General features: G+C 42.1%; 1 protein-coding gene across 1 annotated transcript; it reads left to right on the top strand.

Moving 5' to 3' along the window:
- On the top strand, positions 1–25,070 carry LOC111231397 (double C2-like domain-containing protein beta). Its single transcript, XM_022758472.1, has 10 exons — positions 1–388; positions 848–927; positions 1,609–1,683; positions 6,123–6,232; positions 12,105–12,231; positions 12,609–12,665; positions 13,395–13,519; positions 20,857–20,938; positions 21,198–21,294; positions 24,931–25,070. The coding sequence occupies exons 1-10, from the start codon at positions 1–3 to the stop codon at positions 25,068–25,070; spliced, it is 1,281 nt and encodes a 426-aa protein (XP_022614193.1).
- The last annotated feature ends 604 nt before the right edge of the window (positions 25,071–25,674 follow it).

The following is a 25,674-nucleotide window of genomic DNA, read 5'->3' as shown; positions in this document are numbered from 1 at the left end:
ATGAGCGTCTCCAAACCCCCACCACCCCCCTCTACCTCTCACCTGGCCATTCCCCCTTCCTCCACCTCCACCCCTTCCTCATCCGCCTCCTCCCCCTTGGCAACGCCCCACTCCACCGCTCTGCCCCCTCCCTCGCCCGTCAAGATCTCTATGCAGGAGCACTTCGCCATCAACGTGTGCCCGGGCCCCATCCTCCCCATCCCACAGATCTCAGACTTTTTCCCCCGTTTCCACGACTACCCCTGCACGCCGCCACCTCCGAGGGAGAAGAAGATCCTGAAAGAGGAGACTTTCAACGGGGAGACGGGTGGGGTATACAAGGACGGGGAGAGGAGGGGGGACAACGATGGAGACAGGGAGGAGGTGTTTGACTCTGATGATGATGACAGTGAGTTCTGTGTGGGGTGAACAAAGTTTTGTGATGGTAAAGTTGTTTAGTATTGTGTATTTGGTTTGTGTGTTTATGTTTATTCATGTGAAAACTAAAGCAATGCAGCAGAAAAACTCAAACTGAGTTTTTGCATTTTGCCTCAGATTCACAACATATGCTTGCAAAGTAATTGTGGAGTCAAGCATTTTTCCAAAAGTGTTTGTCGGCCCCACTTTATGTGACACGGCGCCTCTGATGATTTATTAGACAACAGTGCAATAGTGGGACACAGCCTGGAAGTTTCTGCTCTCGACCAAACAGTAATCAAACAAGACAGATCAATTCATATTAGGCAGCGTCATGTTTTTAAGAGGCCATCTGCTACAAATATGACTCAGAGCTTTTGAGTGTGTATGTGTCACTGAGTGTGTCTGCCCCTTTACTGGCAGTAATTGCCATGGTTTGTGATGTTTTCAGCCTACCTGGGAACGTTGGAGTTCAGCCTGCTCTTTGATCAGGAGAACAACTGTCTTCATTGTACTATTCACAAGGCAAAGGTACACAATTTCAATATCTTCTTCATATAAACAGACCGTGTGTGTGTGTGTGTGTGTGTGTGTGTGTGTGTGTGTGTGTGTGTGTGTGTGTGTGTGTGTGTGTGTGTGGTTGCATAATCCCCCTTGACGTCCCAATGAAAACAATTCTCCTGTAATGCTTTTATGTTTGCACAAGACGTCAGACTGCTTTCTCTCTCCTTTTTAAAGTAACGTGTTCGCCACACACCCTCCGCAGCTTGTCAATTCAAAGCAAAATCATCTCATGGCACTTTGAAATGGTGGATAATGTTGCCCCATTGCTGTGGCAGGCAAATTTGGTACGGCCATCAAACAAAGACACAAACATTGTATTACATATTGCGTACTGTTATGTGGTGTTAATTATGTAAATCTAGTGGCTCCCTTTAAGACAACATAAAGGAGTTGAGGAGGATAGAAAATAATGGCATGGAAAGAAACACCCGGAAGCGCTGTTGAGATGTAACTACAGTAGAGGAGGGCTGTCATATTCACTGTCTTTTTCAGACCCCAGTCAGTTGTGTGAAGTGTTTGAGGGCATGATGACGTCACCTTTGACACTATAGTATGTATGTGTGTTTGTGTGTGTGTGTTTGTGTGTGTGTTTGTGTGTGTGTTTGTGTGTGTGTGTGTGTGTTTGTGTGTGCACGATTGTGTCCACAGGGACTGAAAGCCATGGACTCCAATGGACTGGCTGATCCATACGTCAAGCTTCATCTTCTCCCCGGGGCTAGCAAGGTCACTGCTCCAACCTTACCTCAGCGGCAATTAACGTAACATGCTACCACACTGGGCTGTCCCAGACATTGACACTCCCTCATGAAGTCCCACATCACACAGAAACTGCTGGTAAAAGAAGATAATTCATTGAAAATACTAAAAAATGAAAAACATATCGTATATTATTCAAATACAAAAACAAAAACGGTGATTTACTTTTTGTAAACAATCGTCTCCCTTGTCGATTCTTGTTGATTAGACACCGTGAAAAGGTCAAAATGCGCTCGCAGAAAATGTAACATGGCAGCGGACTAATTTAGTGTGTCGTTTCAATCCGTTGAGCAGGGAGCATTTCGGTTGGTTACTACTTAATGTGGCTCGTCCAATGCTCTGCTTTATCGAGCACAAACACGTTCTGGTCTGCTGCACTGCTCTTGTCTTGTTTTCAGCTCAAGCAGCAGAGAAGATAAGGCTCACCACAACAGCAGCCCCCCCAGCTCCGGCAGAATGCAACCTGTTGTCGGCCATTTTGGCTCAAGGTTGACACAAAATGAGGTTATGATAAGCGTCAAGCCAAGATAGGTTGAATGAGGCTACTGTCTGAGGTCTAAGGTGCTAACAATAACAACGTCTGGGGGATTTTTGTCCTCCAGCCTTCCTCTGTTTGTCTTCTCTCCCATTGTTATCGCTCTCCTTTCCCCACTTCCCACCCCTATCTCCGTCTCTATCTCACTATCTGGCTGTGACCCTCTTTGACCTTGAAATACCAACAGAGTGTGGAAAGAAGGGAGACAACTGAGAGGGAGGAAAGTGGGAGGGGGGGGGTGGTGGAGAAAGGGAGGGAGGGAGAGACAGATGAGGGGAGGACAGCAGCAGGTGGTTGTCATGGAAACAGGGAGGATTGTTACACGGCTCACGTCAACAGGCGAGTGTTGATGGGGGGAGAGGGGTGGTGGTGGTGTTGGTTGTGATGGTGGGGGCGGGGGGGACTCGGAGAAAGCGTCAACGAGTAAGTAAGTAACCACAAACCTCCGTTTGTTAAATACCCACCAGACGGGGGGTGGGGGGTTGGGGGTGGGGTGAAGTGAGGTGGGCACGACACTTGAAAAGTGGAAGCCTGCACACGAAGAAGTGAGGATGACAGATCCACACTCACAGACCTACTCATGTCCACATTCAGACTCAGCGTGCAACCGTTACAATGAATAATCCCGAACACAAAAGGTTTCAGTTTCTGTGGAGAACTGAGTTGTCAAAATACTGAGAGCAGACGCACACGTCCCCTCAGTCCCCACGCATTGTCCTCCTTTCTCACTCTGACGTCCTCCACCACACACTCTTTAACCAGTGTACAGTCAAGCAGGCTGTCTTGTGGTGTCAAACACATGCTGCAACACATGCGGCGCATGACCTTGCGTATATGCAGACACATGCTAAGGCTTTAGTCACAGTCACACAGAGATGCTCCCTTCATCCCTCGCTCTCTCTCTAGCACTGCTTCTCTCTTTCTCACACACAAACATGCGCAAACACGGTAGTTCTTGGTGCCCGTGGTGGTTACTGGTATATTATCTGCCCATTTCTAATCGAGGTGCAGGGGAAATTCACTCACAGCCAGACTGTGTTCACTCTTGGCTTTGAGAAGTAGGGAGAGAGAGAGAGAGAGAGAGAGAGAAAGAGAGAGAGAGAGAGAGAGAGAGAGAGAGCATGAAATAAGTAAAAAGATCCATGCAGACAAATGGAGAGAAAGGAGGGAGAATGTGATGGACAGATGGAGGGTTAGAGATAAAACATTTAGAAACAGATGCAAAAGCACTGGTGTAAGGGGAAAATGGAGGCAGGGAGGGACAGAGGGCAGGAAGAGCTGGTGTTTTAAATGTTTGTAGATGGAGTGTTTGGTAAGATGTGCTCAGAAAACCAACCCAATTCAGTCAATAAGGAGTGATGGTTATTTGTGAAATATTTGTTCTGTTGAGTTGTGCTGGCACACATACAGCTGTGCAACATCACAGCGAGTCGTGACTCTGCCTGTGCAAGGCTCCTCCTGCACATTAATGAATCAAACAAATGACATGAATCGAAAACACTTGTTCCCTTCGTGGAGCGGGCTCTGGAGGGCTGACTCTCATAGATAAGCCCAAAGTTTCCAGCAGAAAATAGAGAATTAAAAGGGGGGGCAGTGATGGGGGGGCAGAACAATGGGATGTGGGGGACACAAACAGACCAAGAGAGCGAAGATAGAAGAGAGGGTTCAGCATCTGGCCCTGAGGCATTGTAGCAAGAGGCTGACTGTGGCAGAAAGGAAACAAGAGAGACTGAGGGAGATGAAGTTTATTTTTTTATCTGTGAAGCTTCAGACATAGGCAGGAATATGTTGGAGAATAGGCTACTCATTTTCTCTACCAGGTGGATATTCAGATTATATACTATATAATTTTGCATGACCACTAGTGGTGGAAGACCCTGTACTTAAATAAAAGCAGCAACACCACTAAAGTAATGTTGAATAATTGTCACCATTTTAACATCGTAATATTTGTGCCCACTTTGCATATTGTTGGATAGTTTAAAAAATAATGGCGATATTCCATATTTATCTCATTGTCAACAATTCGCATGAAACGACCAAAACCAACAATGTGTGAGTCTGGCTCTCAGTGCTTTCAGTCTCCCTCAGCTTGTCTGCGGGTCCCAGCCCTGAGCCAATTTGTTCCTCCTGAGGTCACAAATACAGTATAGTTTCCTAAAATAAAAAAAAAACTCAGTAATTCCCTAAAACAACTGGACATTTGTTGGGGCAACCAGTTTTCACCCCCAAGTCGTCACATATGGACGCTTGGTCAGTACGCCTTGGTCGCTTTTAGTGTCTTTTTTCAACATGCAGGGTAGTCCAATAGACTACCAGTATTCTCTACTGTGTTGAAAGTTTACACGAGTCAAGGAGACCGCAGCCTGTTCTGTTGACGTATATGGGGTGAGACCACATATGGTTCTGTAGCCACAGTCAACTTTTTCTTTATTAAACACTGTATAGCACTATCTTTCCCTACCTTTAACCAAATCGCTTTTTTTGCCTGAACAAATTAATTTGGATGCAAACCCTGTCTGGTGTGACAGTCGTCACTCCAATCTCCTCCTGGCAACTCCACTGCTGTTGATAAATGTAGCGGTTCATTCAGTCAAAAAATATGCTGCCTCCACACAATGAAAAATGATGCTAAAAGGTGTGTGTTCAAAAGTCACACCAAGGGGTCCCTGACCAAGTGTACATATGTGATGAGATGGGAGTGAGAATGCGTTGGTTGGGGACTATTTTTAGATATGGATTAATACAATTTTGGTGCTCTAGTGAATATTTTTGGCTCCAGGACAGTGTACTGTATATGTGGTTGACTCAAAATGAACTACAGTGCCCATGTTCATCATCAAGAAGGATCATGTCAGCCAGTGCAGTGGTGAAACTGTGAAGCTCTCTGCTGAGGTGTTTTTAATAGATTTCCCGACAACAATGGAGCTCTATGGCACACAGGAAAAAGCTATATCAAGCTTCAGGCTACAGACATTTATTTCGCTCTGAAATGTAGTAAAGGGTAGAGGTAAAAAATAAAGTGGCATGCATTTAAAACTGTCAAGTAAATTAGCCACTCCTGCAGCTAAGAACAGCCAATTAGTTCTGCTTTTGGTTCCACAAGGTCTTAGTAACCCATATTTTATGACAACAGTGTGTCTTTGTGACGCTTGGTCATTTGAGCCAGAGGTTTGAATTTGCAGGATTTGTGTGCAGGTATTTACCTTGGGAGTCTGTAAAAAATGCATTTTATTGGTATGCAAACCCCATTTCTTGAAGAGTTTATTCAACAGTAAAATAAATACAAAAGAAAATCTGAAATAAAACCTATAACAAGATGAACACATCCTGAAGGCAACTGTGGGAAATGAGGCAGCAAGTGGCTGCAAACTTTATTTATGGATGGTGAAGCTGTTAGGGGCTCATGGGCATTTCCTCTCCTGGAAAGCTTTAATTTTTCATGCTGATTGTGTTGTGCAGTTTAATTGGCTGCTGGGTTGTGTTGTGTTTGAGGCAGAGTGCTTGTTTTGGAGGTCTGGCCAGTGCTAATGCACTGCCTTATCATGTTGGGGAGGAGACAGACGGACAGGTGAGGTGAGGGAAGCCTCGCGTCCTCTCACTCTCCTCTACAAAGTAGGCAGCAGATGTCTGCGATTTCCTTAGGGGCAGAGATAAATGATGTCCTCTGCTCTTTCACTCTCTCTCTCCTTTCATGATGTTTTAGTGTCCCCCCTGTTTTGCTTCCATTTCCATGATCTTTTATTCTTTCAGTTTGATCTGACGAGTTTGCTCCCTCAACCTTTAAACATTCTTCACTCTTTCTTTTCTCTTTTTGATCCTTCCCTCTCCATTAATTTCTTTTCATCCGTCTTCTTCATTTCCTCCTCAGGCAAACAAGCTACGCACAAAAACCCTGAAGAATACGCTGAACCCAGTGTGGAACGAAACGCTGGTGTACCACGGCATCACAGCAGCTGACATGACCACCAAAACACTCAGGTAGGTGCTCAGCTCTGAGTTACTCTCTGGCCAGCAATTAGCACTATTCCCCAGACAGCCAAGTGACCAGTTTATTATGTGGAGGATGAAGATTCATGCTACCAATCCTCCAGTGGACTGCCAGCAGCCGTCTGTTCTTCCCAGTTGGCTTTTCCAGGTAATTCATTATTGCAGCCAGGCGATGCCAGCCAACTGTTCCACTTGCTGTTGCTGCGGTAACTGTTCAGGTGTTGGCTGTGCGGCGAGTCTCTGTTCCCCACAGTGCTCCCCATATGGAGCGATTGAGGTCAAGCGTCGCCATCTTGGCCCAAAAAGGCTGACGCACTTGTGTCATGTGCATGTGTAAGTTGATTCAGAGACGGAGTTTCGTTTGTGTTTTGTTTGTGAACGTGCGCGCTGCGTGCAATCATTGTCAGTTTGCTCAGCGGATGCATAATAGGGTTGGATGGCATTGTTTATCCTGAGGAAACAAGAGCACAAATGCACACGCACACACACGCACACATACACATGATTCCTGTCTGCGCGGTACACACAAGTACAAGCAGTCAGGTGTGTGTTTATCCTCTTGTGTGTATGTCAAGGGCAATCACTGGCAGGAAAGAACATGCATGACCCCTCCTCCTGTACCTAGAGAAAATACACACTCACACAAACACACACACACACACACGCATATACAGTAACACATGTCCTTGAGCTTTTACAAATGCACACATTCAGAAATAGCATTTACTCTCCCTCCTCAAACACACACACACAAACACACACAGTTACACACAAACAACAGCTTGAGGAGAGACCCCTCAAACTAGAGGAAACCACCTGACCTCTGTTCAAGGACATAGCTCACAGACACAAACCAGCAGGGGGGCTATGGGCAGCCAAAACGAGGGAGAAGAGGAGGAGGAAGAGGAGTGTGACCACTGTCAAGCAAGAGATGAAGTGAGAGAGAGAGAGAGAGAGAGAGAGAGAGAGGTGACTGCCAAGATCAACAAAGAGAGCAGGAGGAAAAGCATGAATGATGTCAAGTGACAGATGGGGGGGGGGGGCTAAGGGGGCCAAGAACAAGGAAGATGACACAATAGAGTGATGGAGAGAATCCAAGGGTCAGTTGAAGGGGGGGGGGGGTTGTACAGAGGGGAAAAGAGAGAGTAGTGAGATGGATAACATGATGAATGAGGAAGTTCACTTAGCTGGGAGAAAAGCCGAATGATTGGGAGGAGTTTACTCAAAAGGGAGCCAAAAAACGAAAGAATGAGGACAGTGAGAAATATGTGAGACAGCCAACAAGAGGGAGTGAATGAAAAGATGTCTGACAGTGAGGGAGTGTTGGGGAAGAGCAAGCGACAGACAGAGATAGAGAAAGGAAGAAAATCTGCTCAAACTCTCTCAGGATGCGTTCAGGCGCCAGCATGATACCTCAGCCAGCAGACAGACTTTGTTCTCATTACTCCACAGAAAGCAGTGAACAGTCAGAGGATGGAGAAACAGAGGAGGATCTCTGGAGAGATGTTTACTCATTGGGTTGTGCCCTGCTGCATCCCGCTCTGCCGATCCCAGCAGGGCACTGAGGAGGGGATGCTGTACTCTTTGATCCTCGTGCTCTGTGCACGGATGAGCAGGAGGACTCTGGACTCTGCCCAGACTCAGTCTCTTTGTAGACCTGCCTGAAGGGCTGGACAGTGCAAGGGTTATAGTTAAACTGGGCCATACTGCAGTCAGAACAAACCAATTTCAGTTTCTGAGCAGTGTTTTCATTCAAGTTTCTTACTATTTTGCATTTCAGCCCACATCAGAGATGGTGATAAAAGCTGGAATGCAGCCAAGAACTTTTGAGTCATTAAAAATTTCTTTGGTGTCAAGTCCGTTCTACGGCACCGTTCTTTGTACTGGAGGACAAATGTAAAAAGAGTTATGTAGCACACACAGTGGAGGGAGAATACTGGATTTGAGCATTTCTTTATATATTTATATTTTGCCATTCATTCGCTCATTTGCAGTTACAATGATTATGTAAAGCCATTATGCTGAGGCAAAATGCACCTAAATAGAAAAGGAGAGAAAAATAGATGCTGGTTATGAAATGGCTTCAAGAAAAAAAGGTTGTAATGGCATTTATTTTTTATACTGTATTCAACAATTCCATTCCTCAGTGTGCAGACTTTATCTACTAGAGGTCCAGTCTGTTATTAAGAATGAACCAGCTGAGTAAACTAATAACTGATGTCCTCAATCCAGACGTCACGGTTGGCCTCATACAGGCTAATCCTTTAATTGGTGCAGCCAGGCTGCCTGAGGTGCTCAGGTCTTGAGCTAAAAGTCAACCGAATTGGAATACAATGCAAAAATCTCCATTATGACAAGTAATATAGTCTGTTATTAAATCTTAAAATCATAATTGTCTTAAAGCATTTGAAAGAAACTTTTTACTTATCTCCCGGAAGAGTCAGCTTGTTTCTAGCCTGATATTTTGAGCCATCTCAATCTTCTAGAAAATACCTGAAACAAAAAGAAACTGCAGCGGGAACAAGTAGATTTATCAGTGTCCTTTGAAGTCTGAATACGAGACAAACTGAGTTCCTCTGAAGATTGTTTTATTGCAGTGAGGCTGACACGATTTTGAGATTAGTTCTAAATTTCCCTATCAGTTGCTGCAGTCTGCCTCTGCCTTTGGGCAAATTTCAAATGATTTAGAAAGCAGTGACAGTGATAATGTGGAGCCCCAATCCTTCCCCTCATTTTAATGACACAACCCTTTTATGTGCACTCTAATGCGCAAAAAAATTGAGGTGAATTGTGCATGAATGCATACCTTGGGGAGAATCTCATATTTAAGACGCCTTGTGGCTTTTATCACTAAAATGATTATCAGGCTGCCAGTGAACAGAGGAGAGATGGAGCATGTGGAGGTGTTGTGATGAGAGGTGGGTATCAAGAGATCGTGTGTGTGTGTGTGTGTGTGTGTGTGTGTGTGTGTGTGTGTGTGTGTGTGTGTGTTAAGGAACTACCAGCATGATGTCAGTGCCAGGTCTAGGCTCTCTCCTCTCAATTTCTTCCCTCTATCTCTCTATCCCTCTGTCGGGCTTTGTAATAGATGCACTGTCCTCGGCTGTGAGGAGATAGGGACAAATCTAGGACTTGATTTGGTTTTGGATGGAAGGCGAGGCTGAAATTGCCTACTGGACACCTCAGGTTAGATGTACAGTCGGGTACATGATCAGGAAAAAAAATACTTTGATTAAGTGTTAGCTGTTGGTGTGAATGATATTTTTAGCTGGGGTTGCTTTATTAGCCATACTAGCAGCATGGCAGTTGGTCAGTCCACTTTGGTCCAGACTAAAATATCTCAACAATGGATTGCCATTAAATTTTGTACAGACATTTCTGATCCTTAGAGGATCAATCCTAATTGATCACACCACACACACACACACACACACACACACACACACACACACACACACTTTTCCTCCTGAGGCCAACATTTTGATTCATCCAATGCTTTTGTTTATGACCAAACACCCGCAAAACTAATGACATCAGCCCAGCTTTGCTCTGTGTGGTTATTGCTAATTTGGAAATGTCAGCATGCTAATGTGGTAAAATAAACATTACATCTGCTAAATATCAGCATGTTAGCATTGTCATTATGAGCATGCTGATGTCAGCATTTAGTTCAAAGTTAGACTCCTCTGCATCTACGTACAGTCTCACAGAGCTGCTAGTGTGACTACAGATTCAGTTTTTTTTCAGAAAAAATTAGTTCATTAGTGTTCAATAGAAAGCTCTTTTGATTTTCTGAAAATATGGTCTGGTATTAAAGTTAGATCTGCATCTTTAATAATATAAAACATATGTATTGTTGGTCTTTTTCCCTAAAAATCCACAGAGTATGATTTTAAGCAGCCATGCAATTTATCTGCACAATATTAAAGTCTTAAACACTTTATCTGGCATTTAACATACTGTATCATTCACATTGACTTGAACAGTTCAATTAATATTTGGGAACATGAAGTAATGCCCAAATATAGAGTTAAGCCTTTAATCACACAAATCCGTTTAACATGGAATTAAAAGCAATATGGCATAACAAATCAATGGCAGTCTAATGGGGATTCACTAAGTATATTTAAAGTTTGACATGCGAGTGAAGTCTATATTTTATGCTAACGACCTTTTTAGAAATACCACCGCAAAGGTCATCAGTGTTGTCATCAAAGTCAATCTTATTGACACTCTTCCTACTTGTGTGAGACCATTAAAGAGATACTTTCACAAGTACAGACACCACACGGACGCGCTAAAACACCCTGCTAATCTAATGTAACTCAGGAGACAGATTTTGTCAGCGACTCCACACTAAATTTGGCACCGTAGTTTGAACAGATTCCATGAGCATCTGTTTGATTTTTAGAGGAATTCTAAAGCCGGAAAATTGTGGGAGCGGGTGCGAGGAAACGGATGGAGCTTTTTTTCACAGAAGAAGCCAAAAGTTTAGGCTTGAAAACTGGTGTCACATTTCACCACAACCTCCGTTTCATCGCAGGCACCCGACATGTATGACAGAGCAAAGGCACATAAATCATGTGACAGCTGTGGTCATGAGTCAGAGTTATTCTGAAGCTTCTGCTAGAGATACTCATCAGTTATGACTAAAAGGCTGGAACCAACATGTCAAATGTTCAAATGTCAGAGGGACAGGAAGAGAACAGGACGAGGTGCAAGGTGTATGTGTTTGCGAGTGTGTCTGTCTGTGAACAGAGAGCGAGAGGTTGAGAATAGAGAGTGATAGGGGGGAGAAATCAAGAGCAGCAAGAATCCATCTGGGAATATTTGAGCACAGACGGAATATTGTAGCAGGTGATGCGCTATGAAGACTCTACCGTAGCTGATTGAATATTCACCCTCCATCAAACATCACCATCAGTTTGAATAAGTGCGCTCTGTGGAAGAAATCATTTTACAGAACTGTAGCGCTATAGAAGGAGATATTTATTCAGTTGTCTCTTTTAAAATTTGAAGGTGGAAGTAATCGAGCTCTTCAGTTTTATTTAATTTTGTCTCACAAAGACAGAGTCATAATTAATTTCATGCTCACATTTTGAAACTACACACATACACACTTCCACATTTATGCAGGCTACCTTCATCCATTGGACGGGCAACTGCCAATTTTGATCGATGCGAACGTGAGTAAAAAATTCATTCAGTTCAACCGTGCCTCTGCAGTAGCAGCAGCACAGAGAGCAGAACTCGTAAACAGCCTGGCAGATTAGTTTCTCTTATACATAATTTTCATAATTTTGAGTATCACAGAATATCTCCAAACTCAGTCCTAACACACTAAAGGTGCAAAACACACTTGAAATATATACACGTGTACAACATGAAATCCGTTTGTGCTTTCAGCTCAGGGAAATGCAGAAGAAAACTGATTACCTGCTTCAAGCACATTCTTTCCTCTCACATGTTTTGGTTATGACAAATTAGTGTCTGATGGAGTAACAGCCAAGAAGGAAGTGATTGAAATCCTCTGGAAACCCTCAGCAATCGTACAACTTCTCATAATTCATGAGGCTGCTGATTGATTTTCAGACGTGCTTTGGATGTATTTGGCACAGTCTTCACTTGCTTCCCAGTAATGAGCACAGCAAAGCAGTGGCAAGGTTCATCTGTAACTTTTCTGACTCACCTGCTTCTCTTCTGTTTCCCTTTGCTTATGTGTGTGTGTGTGTGTGTGTGTGTGTGTGTGTGTGTGTGTGTGTGTGTGTGTGTGTGTGTGTGTGTGTGTGTGTGTGTGTGTGTGTGTGTGTGTGTGTATGTGTATGTGTATGTGTGTGCGTGTGTGCCTGTTTTGTGTATGAAGGCTGTGTGTATGTGACATGGACAGGCTCGGACGAAATGAATTCATCGGAGAGGTGAGAGTGGCTCTGAAGAAACTGAAAGAGGGCGAGAACAAACGCTACAATATGGGACTGGAAAGAATTGCACAGGTACATTGTGTGTGTGTGTGTGTGGCTGTGTGTGTGTGTGGCTGTGTGTGTGTGTGTGTGTGTGTGTGTGTGTGTGTGTGTGTGTGTGTGTGTGTGTGTGTGGCTGTGTGTGTGTGTGTGGCTGTGTGTGTGTGGCTGTGCATGGACTGTTCACATACCAAATGGGTTTTTGTGGACATATATATCAAGATGTGTCCTATCTCCATTGTGCATGTTTGCCAGGGGGATATCAGACATCAATTTCAAATGCTGCATTATATTGAGTAATAGATATTCACCTGGAGGCTCTGTAGGTTATAACCACCATCTCTCTCTCCCTATGTCTCTCTCTCTCTCTCTCTCCCTCTCTCTCTCTCCCTCTCTCTCTCATGTTTCAGAATAAAGAAGCCAACAATCAAACGGTGGAGCAGGGAGCGCTTGTGGCAGAGGAGGAGGTAATAAAATCATCAGCTTTATCAACACCAATCTTATTATTACCATTTTCAACCAAAACATGTCTCGTTATTGTAATTTCCTATTACTTTTATATGTCTAATACATTTTCTTATCTTTTCAGCAGTTCTAATCTATCCTCTATTTCCATCATCACAAAAGGAGAAAAAAAATTGTTTTAATTAAAGGTTTTAATCTGTATATGTGTCTGCTGCATGAACCTTAATACACCAGTGTGAATGGAAACTATTCACATAGACACAGTGTAGCAACAGTTTGTGAATCACACCAGTGCAGCTAGTCCAGTGTTTTTCTCCTCTGGTGGACGTTATCGCATTTCTCTTCATGATTTTAGAGACAGAGGCTAATAGCTTTTGGTCTCTGATTAGATTCAGTTTATGGCTCAACCTGGAGATTAAAAGGGGAAGGGAGCAGTGTCATTTTGCCACACTCAGATAAGGCCTTTAATTACAAGCTTCAATCTGAATACTCCTGTTGCCCATGAGAATACACATCCTGGGTTGTAATTACAACTAGTTTATTTGCAGTCATTATTTTAATTCCCTTTTCATCTCTTCTTTATTTCATTTTTGCTGTGAAAAGTGAAATGTGTTTTGAGAAACTCCACTGACCTGCTGCAGGATTCTCCACCGCACGCATTCGCTGAAGAGCGAGACATCGGGGTAGAAACAGGTGCTGTGTCTGACACTGTTGTTTGCTATGTCCCCCAGCGTGGCCGCATCCTGGTGTCTCTGTGCTATAACACAGAGAAGAGCTGCCTGATGGTTGGTATCATACGCTGTGCCCATCTGGCCGCCATGGACTCCAACGGCTATTCTGACCCCTTTGTTAAAATGTAAGTCACGTCAGATATTCATGAGCAAACCTGGTATTCTACAAATTATGCTCATATGCAACTATTCTGCATCAGCAGTTTGTGCTAATGTCGGAAGTGGTGTGATGTTCTCTTAGCATAGCACAAATTTAGGGTGTGGAGGTGAGCATGTTGGGTTCAACAATGCGATGTCTTGTCTCATGAGAGCAGTCAGTGTTTTTCTTATGTAATAATGATTACAAGAACCAGGGAAACTTAACATTAACAATATCTTAACCATTAGCTGCCATGCAAAGGTATATCCAATTAGTCTTAATTTTTTCCACCTTTGAGAAACTCCCTCATTTCGTTTGCATTGTGAGACAATATTGTACATTAACAGCACGCTCAAAATTCATTTTAGCTTGCATACTGACTTTTTGAGCATATTTCGTTTTGTCACTGAACCCAGAGTTACAGTGTGTAATCTTTGTTCTGCTTCACACGTGCTTTGCCCTTTAAGCAACTGACAGGCTTGAGGGGGAGTAGCCAGATGCCCTCCTCTGACACAACACTCACAAAGGTTCAGTAAGAAACACACATACACGAGTCACATTCCGGGACCTTATTGCATTAGGGACAGGAATGGAAAGTCAGCATGAGCCTGACTGACCTTAAACAGTACAACAAGCGACAAGCAGATCAACAATCCTCTGAACACCCCTTTTAAGATGAAATACGATGATTCTGTGACAATCTCTAAGACACAAGGAAGGTGTAAGCTTGAAGATGTAAGCAGCTGCATGTAATGCCAGTACAAATCTTTAAAATGACTGCAATCTGGGAGATCATACCACTCAGTGAGACTGATTTTCTCAGCTTTTCATCTCTTCAAAGACTAAAACACAGAACCAGCGAGAGGCACAGTGTCCAACTCTGTACACCTGAGCCAGCCTGCCTGTAAGGCATGGGTGATGACAGATAAAACCCACACAGCTCAATCTCCAATCTGCCTGCTGCACTTAAATACCAATAGTGCAAGGACTGAGAGCTCCCACACAGGACAACCAATCCTGTAACCAACGCCACCTCCAGCAGTGGGAGGCTTTGAGGTAGAAGGAGCTCCAGGCAGTTGAAATTGCTTCTAAAGGAAGTTTTAAAGGCTCTAAAGTGTTTTTTATTTTCTGAAGTGGATTACACTGTGATGCAAAATAGTGTTATTGGAGTACAGTCATTTAAGGTTTAATACCTGACTTGGTTTTGACCCCTTTAGTTTTTGACCAAGACCATGTTGTCCTGGTAAAAGATGTAGAAAACATTAATGTTTCACTAATATTTAACCTTGTGAGTATTTCTTTTCTTTTCTGTTGTAAACCCGCCTCCTGAAAGGAGATTAAAACAACCAATCCACTTGTTTGACACGAAGGGGTGCATGACACATTGTCATGGTGTGCATGCAGGCTCCTTTGTGATCCTGTGCACCCTACAGTTACCCATAACACCTTTCACTGTCCAGATTTGTAGGGAAGGTTACATGTGCTGTATTTCCAGACTTACATAAAGGACTGGATGACCCACACAGTCTTTTTTTTCAGTCCTAAGAAGTCTGAAGGACTGAATCAAATGGAAAGCTAGAATTACAGGATTAAAAAACATTTTGATCTGAAGTTGTTTTCAGTAGGTTGCACAAGGTGGGCAAAACGTATCAATACACACCCACAGTATTGGGATTTTGAAGGTCTTGTGAATTGCTGTAGAGAGAGAGAGATGAGACAAACAAAAAGCAAAGAGGAGGCTCACGTCTTGTCTCAAGCACATTTTTCTTTTCTTCTTTCTTAACGTATTGATTTGTTTGAGACGTGACGCCTTGTGCTTTATTGGCCTATTATGATGCACAGTGTTTTTGAGTACTCTGGAAAATGCACCATATGCTCTGTCTGTCATTCTTTTCTCTTTACCAACTTTGTTGAATTTTGTTTGAATTTGCTGTGTTTGTTCTGCGTCCTTGCGCTGGCTCTTTCTCTTTTATCCACACTCCTTCAGTTTACATGATTTGTTTAAGCCACTGCTCTGATCCGATTCTTATTTCTGGCACTTGAGTCATTTGGGTTTTTCATTTGCCACTCTGCCAGAGTTTCCTTTTGTTTGTTCCCTTCAGTGTTTTTGTACCAGTGTTTACCTCAGTTTAACGGATGGTCTGCAGAGAATGTGTCGCTCTCCTCATTCATCCTTTTGTGGTTTCCACCATAAACCTAACATCATCAATAATTTATGCTCTAAAGTTTCAGTGAACTTAACTTTAACAAAAGAATAGGGGTGAATGTATTGCTGGCACAGGTGAATTACATCTCTAGAGTATACTGAACAATTAAATCAACACAGAAGTGAATTTGCTCAGGATGTTTTCTAAATTACTCCACTGTCAGTTTGGTGATGTCCTGCAGTTGTAACACCAGCAATTCTCTTGAGGAATCTGTAACTAAAGCTGAACTTGATGCCAGTTGCTCTTTGTCCATGCTGTGTTTTTATGAGTGTGTGTGTGTGTTTTTTGTGTGTGTGTGTTTTTTTGTGTATGTGTGTGTGTGTGTGTGTGTGTCCGCACATTTGTCTAGAAGGCTTTTCCAATTGGTCTTTTTCTCACTGTGACTCTCAATCAGCCTTTCGAAGCCATTCAAGTGACACAAGGTCAGAATGATCTCAGTACTAATTTGTCTTCCATTTAAAAGGACAAATTAGCATTTTAAAGACTAAATGAGTTTACATCCTTCAGGGTGGGGATGGGGGGGTCACATTTCTCCCCCCTGCTCTTCACACATTACGTATAATATATATACTGTATATATACTGTATATATATTTATATTCTGTCAGGAAAAAAAGACACATGAAGACAGAAAAAAGTGCAAAACATGTCAGATATTTCCTGCTGACAAAGCACAAGGCCATGCTTTACAGTATTAGTTCTCTCTCTCTTTTCCTCTGAACACTTGTGTGAAGTGAAAGTCATAACTCCTCTCTGCAGCAGGCGTATATTTAGCTCTTCTTTTCCAGTTGTCACTTATCTTCTCTATCACTTTTTTTTATTTTTACATCTCTGTGTCATAACTTCTTTGGTGTGGTGACAGGTTTTTTTTATCACCAGTTCCCTCTAGATCATCCCTCCCTGTCACCTCTCAGCATTTTTTTTTTCTTTTTTCCATTTACAGGGATGCTCTTGTTCTTGTGCCTGCTGTTAGGATGCTGTTAGGTACCACAATTTTCATGACTCAACCAGTTAGAGAGTTGTCAAATTGTCATGTGACTGTGCGCAGTGGCTCCTATGACATGAAGTGGCATTTTGGGCAAAGACAAACAAAAAATGTCATGTGATGCTTGATGTATATGATGTCGAATTGTATGTGTTGCTGCTGTTGCTGTTGTTTCAGGTTGTGTCGATAACCCTCTCCTCTCAAAAAATGTCATATGTCGTTTCATTTCACGTGCACATATATATATATATATATATATATATATATATATATATATATACATATACATATATATTTATGTATATATATACATCTATATATATATATATATATATGTATATATATACATATACATATATATATATGTATATATATACATATATATATATATGGAGTAGTTTGACATTTCAGGAAATATGCTTATTTGCTTTGCCGAAATTTAGATGAGAAGATCGATACCACTCTGATGTTTGTACAGTAAATGTGAAGCTACAGCCTGCAGCCAATTAGCTTAGCGCAGCACAAAGACTGAAAACGGGGAAACAGCTAGCCTGACTCTGTCCAAAGGTTACAAAATCTGCCTACGCACATTGATTTTCTCATCCACCAGCAAAAAAGCAAGTAAGCATATTTCCCGAAATGTAGAGCTATCCGATCATAAAGGCAAAGTGTGTATCTTCCTTAATACCTGTCTTGTTGGTATAAAATCAGCAAGGAGGCTCCACTGCAGTGAATGCATTGTAAAGTAAAAGAACCTTAATATCAGAATATACCTGAACTCTGTAATGTATTTTGCACAGAATGAGGACTGAACCTTTTCCAATGTAGTCAAGCTACGAGGAGAGGGCTACATGCTTAGTACGTACATGAGGAATAATTACAGTGACCAGTAACTCTTTCAAGGTGCATACAGTGCATGTATGTGAGTATTGTATTACAGTAAGATATACTTTAAAAAATCTGAACCTATCATTTAAAAAGAAAACGAAGAAGAAAAAAAGAAAGAGATAAACATTGTAAATTAAAATACGAAAGAAAAATCAAGAAAAATATATTAAAAAGTCTAGAAAAGAATGTAAACAGTAATGTAATATATAAGTTAACTGTTGTAACAAACTCTAGTAATATGAAGACAGCAGAGTTTGAATAAAATAATGTTAGCACATACAGTAGGTGTTCATTTTGAGGCTGCAGTATTACATCACATTTCATTATATTACATGTACAGGTACGTGTTCCTGTTATTTTGTGTGTTATTCTTAACATGATTTAAGAAGCTGGTGACAGAGTTAAAATGGTAGAAGAATACAGCACAGAAACGTATGGGTAGTTTACTTTATTCTGCAGTGAACAACCTACTTTTTAAGGGAACAGCTGACAAAAAAAAAAAAACTGAGAGGATAATCCTCTCATATCTCCACGGACCAGCCTCCCATGTTATGAATTATTATTCACATTGAATTTTCTACGGTAATTCGAACATAGTTTGGTTGCTGCTGTTCGGAATATATTTTTATTTATGCTATCATTGTTGATGAATGTTGCTGTCAAATGGTGTTTTGTTATTGTGGAAATTGGAATTCCCCTGTCTGAGCTGCCTCGGAGCCGTATGTAAAATGCGATTTGGCACAGCTCAAGCTGAGATGTCTCATGGGCTTTCACCTCACCCTCTCACACGCTGCTGGTCAAATAGAGGCTTTGTTTGGCTGCCTCTCTCAATTGATTCCTTCTTTTCTTCCAGTTTACCTTTTCTTTTCTCGTGAAGACAGACAGACCATTGTATAAGCAGCAGGTATTTTGGAGGATAAATGCTGATTAGCTCATGGAGAAAATGACCTTTAAAAATGCAGTAAACATCGAACTGAGCCTGTGACTGGTGACAAGACATTGTTTGGTAACATTTTATGAGTTAAATGACTGTGTAAATTTATTACTTGTGGGCACTTCTTTTGAGACACTCAGATTTAAAAGAAGTGTCCTTTCTCAAAGAGGCTGTGAATCCTCTCTTAGTCTAGAGGTCCAGATGCAGTCTTGGCTGGACATTGAGATACCCGACCCTGTAGTTTCTCTAAGCTCTGCAGTATTTTAGCACTTTTCACCTCATTGTTTTGGTTTTATGGCCCACATTTTACTGTTTGGTCTCACCTCTTTCACCAAAGTCATTTTCAGCTGCAGCAAGCAGCTGTTTTGAGTGAAAAGGCTCTGATAGACTATATTTTACCTGCCCAGCACCAAAAGGCAGCATGCAGCTAAAACTCTAATATTTTTCCCCAGGAGTCGGTGAAAAGTAAAACAAGAGTGAGTGTGAATATTGGACTTACATTCGTCCAAAAACATAACTCCAGCTGAATGATAATTTTGCTCTGTGCCTGCTGAATGTGTGAATAGGTAACTGTTTGCTAACATATTCACCCTTAACAAATGTTGCAGTATGCTAATGTGGTGTTTACAGCTTGGTGCAGTGCCCCATAAAAGTGGCCACAAAAAAATCAATTCATGCAGGTTTAACCAACAGTCACAAAATCAGATCAGCTGCAGAATGAGACTATAGCTTTGTATATTTACTGGAAAGTGGTTCCCAACTTATTCGACTTATGGACCATTAAAACAAAGCGGTGCCTACAAGCAGTGGGTTGTCACAGATTCTGGCCTTAGTGTGGAGTTGTGAGCAGTCCAACCAAACAGTGATTTTTACTCAGTATTTTGTTATATTTTGATGAAAATGTCAAGTGTTTCATGAGGAAAAGGCAAAAAGTTTGATTCTTTTCACATAATTTAGCGTTGGTCTTGTCAATCTAAATCTTGTTATCCCTCAGATTTCTCTTGCCTGGCATATGTCTGTCCTGCCCCACTAACTACTGTAGGACACCAAATAAGGCCGTAGACAATAGGTATACTCTGATCTTGAGGCTCCTCTGCTCAGTGCTGGTTAAAAATAGTTCTAGGTTGTAACTGTGAGGGGTTTTTTTCGTTGTCAACAAAAAGAAACACTGAAGTCACAATTGTCTCTGGCCACTGCTACTTTGTCAGATCATGTCATATCATGAAAAATGACATTTTTAGCACTGATGGCAAACTCGACTCTTTGTGTCACCACCTTGCTTTCTATCAATTCCTCCTCCTCTTCCTGTTCCCTCTCCACCTCCATCCCTCCATCCTTCACTCGCTCTGATTCCGGCTCTGCAGTGACAGCCCCAAGCCCATCTCATGCATCAGCTGTCAGGCCAGGATTCGTCACTAGTGGTGGTAGTGGGGGGAGGCTAGAGGAGTGAGATATCTCACCGCCTGAACATCTTGACTTGGAATTTATGCTGATGATGACTCCCTTTGCCCTCTAGCGATCCTTCTGTTGCCTCTTTGCCGAAGTGTATACTCCTCCGACATCGGCATGATTATGATCTTGCTGTGGTCTACTGTCTCTCCCTCTCTTTCTCTTTCTCTTTCACTGGCTCGCTGTCCTCCATGTTCAAAAGACTTCTGGGTCACAGTTATCTCAAACAAAAGATTTTGCAAATTTTCTGTCTCCCTTTGTTTCTGCCATTCAGCGAGGGTTATTGTCACAGCAGGGCAGAAGATAATAAATTCATGGATTAATTACTTTGATCTCAGAAATAATGAATGTTCTGACCCAGTTTGAGAGGTAAAATGTATTTGAGGATCTCTATTTTAGAAATGTTGTTTTTACAGTTGCCCCTGCATAGAAATTGCTCCATTTCTTTACAGAAGTACATCCGTGATCTACAACTAGACTGCAATCAGAGAAATAGTTGGACATTTTGAGAAACACATCTAAAGCTCTCTGAGTAACACGATATTTCTTATTTAAGTATAATGCAAGCTCTTTCCCTTATTCCCAGTCTTTATGCTGAGTTTATCTAAGCTAATAGCTACTGGCTCTAGTTATATTTTTAATGCTGGAAAGACATGAGAGTTGTAGCAATCTTTTCATCATCTTGGTAAAAAAAAAGAAAAGAAAATTAGCTTATTTAACAAACTGTTAAACTATTCCTCAAATTATTCTTATAAATTTAAGCTGTTGTACTGAGGTTGGAAACAACTTAAAGAGTAAAAGGTCCCGATTATTTGATGTCCTGTTTAGCTTGTGCTCTCTTTTTTTCTCTCTCTTTCACAGCATCTTGCAACCAGATATGGGGAAAAAGTCCAAGTACAAGACTTCAGTGAAGAAAAAGACTCTCAACCCTGAATTCAATGAGGTAAATGTGTCTCTTGCTCCACAAATAACCACAGTACACCAGGAAGCTTCTTTAATTTGTCTGCTCAGCACCATATGAATTCCTGTTGTGTAGAGCAGGGCAATTAACCATACCTTTTCAAATATGACATCTCCTTCAATGTGTTCTCAGCATCAATCTGCATGTTTTTTATGAAAAAAAGCACCAATCTAGTTCCTTTCAACTCCTGTGTTTATGAATCATTGATATAAATATGCTCTTGTGTGCGCCACCTGCACAGGAGTTTTCATATGATGTATCCCTGGACCAGCTGGCAAAGAAAACCCTGGAGATCTCTGTGTGGGACTACGACTTGGGAATGAGCAACGACTTCATAGGTAGGCCGATAGAGACTGTGATGCGGTGGGGAGGAGTGGATGAGGGAAGCAGCAGCACCAGCAAAGTAGATGACTCTACAGGAATGTTTGAATGAAAGCGATGCAATTGCAGAAAACATAAAAACCAGGCCAAGTGTGGGCGGAGAGAGGAGTAGAAAAAAAAAATGCAGAGAGATGAGGGGTAATTATGAGGCTTGAGGAGAATGATTGAGCAAGCAAAGGAAAGTTTGAAAGAGTGGAAAAGGAAATGGAAAGGCTTTGGAAATCAGAAAGGACGACATTTGGTCTGGATCCCCATCCTTCATGGTCTCGGCATATCAGATCACTGCTGCCCCATCAGGCTGCTAAACAGCTTTGGCATGGCCTGCTGTGTATATCATGGCAATGGGAGCTTAGGGAGTGATGGGTAACTAGTGGGGATGCACAGCGAGAATGGATTACCACCCTGTGAGCTTGGAGACCTTCAGATCAAAGCGTTTTACGTTGTCTTTATGTGTGTGTGCTGTGCTCACATGTGTGTGCGTGCGAGGCAGTGGATGGGTGGGTTAGTGGGAGACGCCCGGTGTTTAGATAAGCCCAGTGAGTTATTAGCCCTGCTGGGAAAAAAGGCCATGTCTAACATACAGCCCCAGATAACAGCCATTCCCTTGACCATTATCATATAACAGGCTTGGCTACAGCACCCTCCCAGTTATGTTAATTGAAGCTGGGAGAAAAATGACACTGAGACAAGGAAGAATGGAGAAAACGAGTTGATAAAGGGGCTGAGCGAGCACGATGCCACTGCACTAGTATGAGAGTGAGAGCAATAACAAGTGGACTAATAGGCTTAGCAGAAGATATAGAGGATGTCAAATGGTAAAAGGTGAGATTTCAAAGATACATGGAGGAAAAAACTGAACAGTGAGAGGAAAAATGAGGGGGCAAAAGTACACAAGAAAACACAGGCAATAAATCAAGTGGATAACTTGAGGGAGCAATCGATACACTAGGAGAGATGGGGAATTTCATCTTTGCCCTGAACCAAATCCAAGCCTCTGATTTTGAGTCGTGTTTTACATTTACAAATCAGGAAAACTATAAAACCTTATACAGAAAACACAATACAACTGAGACACTATACTGTAGATAGTCTAATTCAAGTCCCAAGTGAGAATGAATCTGATACGCCACATCAGTATCTGCGCCGGTACTGATATTAATAAGCAGATCAGGTATCTGCCATGTTGTGATTAATCCACATTAACTACAGCTTCTTCGTCAGTGATGTAAAAATCAGTGATCCAGCTATAAGTTATGTATATTCATTTAGTCACATTGGGCTGCTTCCTTCTGGTTTTAGTTCAATCGCTTTTAGTAGCAATCGCTGGCCTTGTGTTAGCTTTCATAAATATCATTTCCATGCAGTAAGCTGTACAGATTCGTACCTCTCTGCATAGAACATGTATTGGATCTGTACTCAGAAGACACCCTAAGTTGAGATATTGGATTTGTTATCAAAAAAAAATAGAGAAACCTCATTTGACCAGGTTGTATTCAAAGCTGCGCTTTTATTGTTTTTTTTAATGGCTTTCGATTCAAAAAGTGGTTGGTCTGAAGTGTCGTCTGCACATTTCTAAGGCAAAGGTGTTTGTACTTGGTCCAAATGACCACACTTGAAAGCTTTTCACACATGTTGGATGATGGTGCACACACTGAGTCATTCTGTCTTCAGAGGCATTCACAGTGTTGCACGCAAAACAACACACCAAATGAGAGGGAAGCAGTCCTGTGTGAAAACATTAAAAGACAGTTTGAGAGAAAAGTTCAAATCCTGCATGTTTTCGAACCTACACACACCTGGCCAATGGCTGCATGAAGTGGGCATGCTTGTTGAACTGTTGGTCCTGTTACAAAAAATTGTCAGATGTAGCCCCCCAAAGGAAGGAGGAACATGTGGGGACTTCCATGATCTGACAAGAACTGATGCCTTCGGGTCGAATGCTCTGCTGGATACTTGGCTCACTACAGCTTGTGTATCTGCTGGTAGGGTTGGATGAGACAGATGTGCAGCAGAGGAGGATTTTGTGTAAAAATAAACAGACAGATACAGGGTAAAACCTGTGCGAGTGCACATCTGCTTGCCAGCGTGTCAGTCTCACACTCGTCTGTGTCATCTCCTCCGGCTCCGGTTCCTCATCCTTCTTCTGTGCCCCATTGCATGTCAGGATGGCTGACCGTTCGTTTGTCACTAGCGACCCTCGGGGTACACTCCATCGATCTCTGTTCGGAGGTGGTGGGAGTGTTGTGGGGGCGGAGGTGACAAAGTGTTGTGCGTGATTATCCTATCGAAACTGTCAACAGGTTTAGACCTGCTCTCTAAGTTGTGTGTCTTGTGTGTGAGATGGAGGATACAGGTTATGAGACACTGTAAGACTGCTCCTCTCTTCCCAGTGGCTGCATCTCAGGCAGCTTTGGCTCCCGAGCTCAGATGAGTTGCAGATCAACAATCAAGCCTTGTTTGCTTGCGGCTGTCATTTTCCAAGGCACTGTTAGAAGCCAGCATTGCCAAAATACCGTGTTTAAAACTTCACGCTCCATTAACTGTGCAATCACAGCCAAGGGAATGGCTTTGTAATAACCTCGGTGCAAACAACTGCCTGCATGTCTCTGTCTTCCAGCCTGCCTCTCCACCAACGCCTCCATCACCTCCACTCACTTTCGCCTGAGTCATTTCCTGCTTCTGTGCATATTTACCCCCCCCCCCCCCCCCTTTCAGTCTTGAGNAGCCATGCTCTTTCAATAAATCGTTTGCTGTCTAAATCTCTCTCCCTCGTAATTCCCCAGCTACCTGTCTATTTCTCTTTCTCTCTGCCTGGAGGAATTTGTCTTCAGTGTCTGTATATTTCCTCCTTTGCTCTCATGTCTGTCTGCCTGTCAAATAATAATTATCTTTATTGGCGTGAATGTTGATGTACATTATTGCCGAAGCTCAATATCACATTATTGATTATTAGATTTTAACAAGAATGCAAAATGTCTGCCTGTCCCCTTAGTCATTTTCCACAACTGGCGGCATCATCAAAAATAACTAAGTATATTTATTCAGTGTCTGTACTTGCAGTGTTCACTTGGGACATCTATTGTTCTAAAAAAGCTCTAAAAACCCATTGTACTCTACGTTACCTGCTGAGTAACAGACAGCAAACAGTCACAGTTGGAGACTAGCTGAGAAAGTCTGGAAAAAAAACAATGAATTTGAGGAGCACAACTTTTTTCTTCTTTCCTACTCCATTAATCATCTCACAACCCTTCAGATTTATCTTATGACCCGTACAAGGGGGGCAAACCACTTGGCTAAACTACTGAACTGTGAATAAAGTAGTTAAATTTAGCTCCACATTGACCAGCTGCAGCAGTAAAATGCTACATGTGATTTGATGCATCAGTCTGAACAATTTAATAATATAATATATAATTATATCAGTCACAGCTACATCTTTCTGAAGCACTTTTACTTGTAGTAATTTTATGTCGCCTTATTAGTACTTTTACTTAAGTAAAGCATCCGAGTGCTTCCTCTACCACTGGTCTTTCTTTCTGTCATGTGCCCTCACCTCCTGACCCTTCTTCTCTGTTGTTTCCCTGTGGTTTCAGGTGGAGTGGAGCTGGGGATCAATGCAAGCGGTCAGAGACTCAGACACTGGTTCGAATGTCTCAAAAACAAAGGGAAGAAAGTGGAGTACTGGCATACGCTCACACAACAAGGAGCCCCGAGCAGTGACAAACCGGACTAGATCACACAAGACATTCATGCATACATACACATGTGTACACACACACACACACACACACACACACACACACACACACACACACACACACACACACTCACACAAACATTTGTTTCATTGGGCGGTGGTTGGAAACGGAGACCAAGTCATGCAGTCGTAAGAGCAAAGGATAAAACATGCAATAATAATAATGTTGAAGATGAAATCCGTCATATAATGCCAACAATTACAGCACCGAGTATTAGTATATGATATTCATACTAATATTAGTGATGGTAATAAGGTGTAATCTGAATACATTTTTTTAAAGGTGAACCAAATTGTGACAATGTCCTCATTAAAGTGTTGACGTAACAAAACAATACCCACGAAATTGTGCTTTAGACCTTACTGTATTGTGGAAGTTGCTCATATTCTGTCATTGAAATCTACACCTGATGAAGAGATTTGAGACTAATGTACTCAAAAATTCATTCATTGAAAGGGGCCAACACTATGTGCACCCTAGTGACTCATAATGTGGTATTTAGTTATAGGAGCGGGAATGTTCGGAGAAGTCTCTATTTTAGTGGTTGTTGATCTGATGCAAAACAACACACCATATTAT

This window comes from Seriola dumerili, unplaced genomic scaffold (genome assembly GCF_002260705.1).
Source record: "Seriola dumerili isolate Sdu_G_001 unplaced genomic scaffold, Sdu_1.0 BDQW01000301.1, whole genome shotgun sequence".
NCBI classification, from domain to species: Eukaryota; Metazoa; Chordata; class Actinopteri; order Carangiformes; family Carangidae; genus Seriola; species Seriola dumerili.
The sequence above is the reverse complement of the archived record's forward strand: the minus strand, read 5'-3'. Positions and strand labels throughout refer to the sequence as shown.

Excerpts from the sequence above, each read along its gene's own strand:
- LOC111231397 (XM_022758472.1), top strand. The coding sequence starts at position 1 with ATGAGCGTCTCCAAACCCCCACCACCCCCCTCTACCTCTCACCTGGCC. Across the intron at positions 12,232-12,608 it reads GACTGGAAAGAATTGCACAG|AATAAAGAAGCCAACAATCA; the intron begins GTACATTGTGTG and ends CTCATGTTTCAG. Across the intron at positions 21,295-24,930 it reads AATGAGCAACGACTTCATAG|GTGGAGTGGAGCTGGGGATC; the intron begins GTAGGCCGATAG and ends CTGTGGTTTCAG.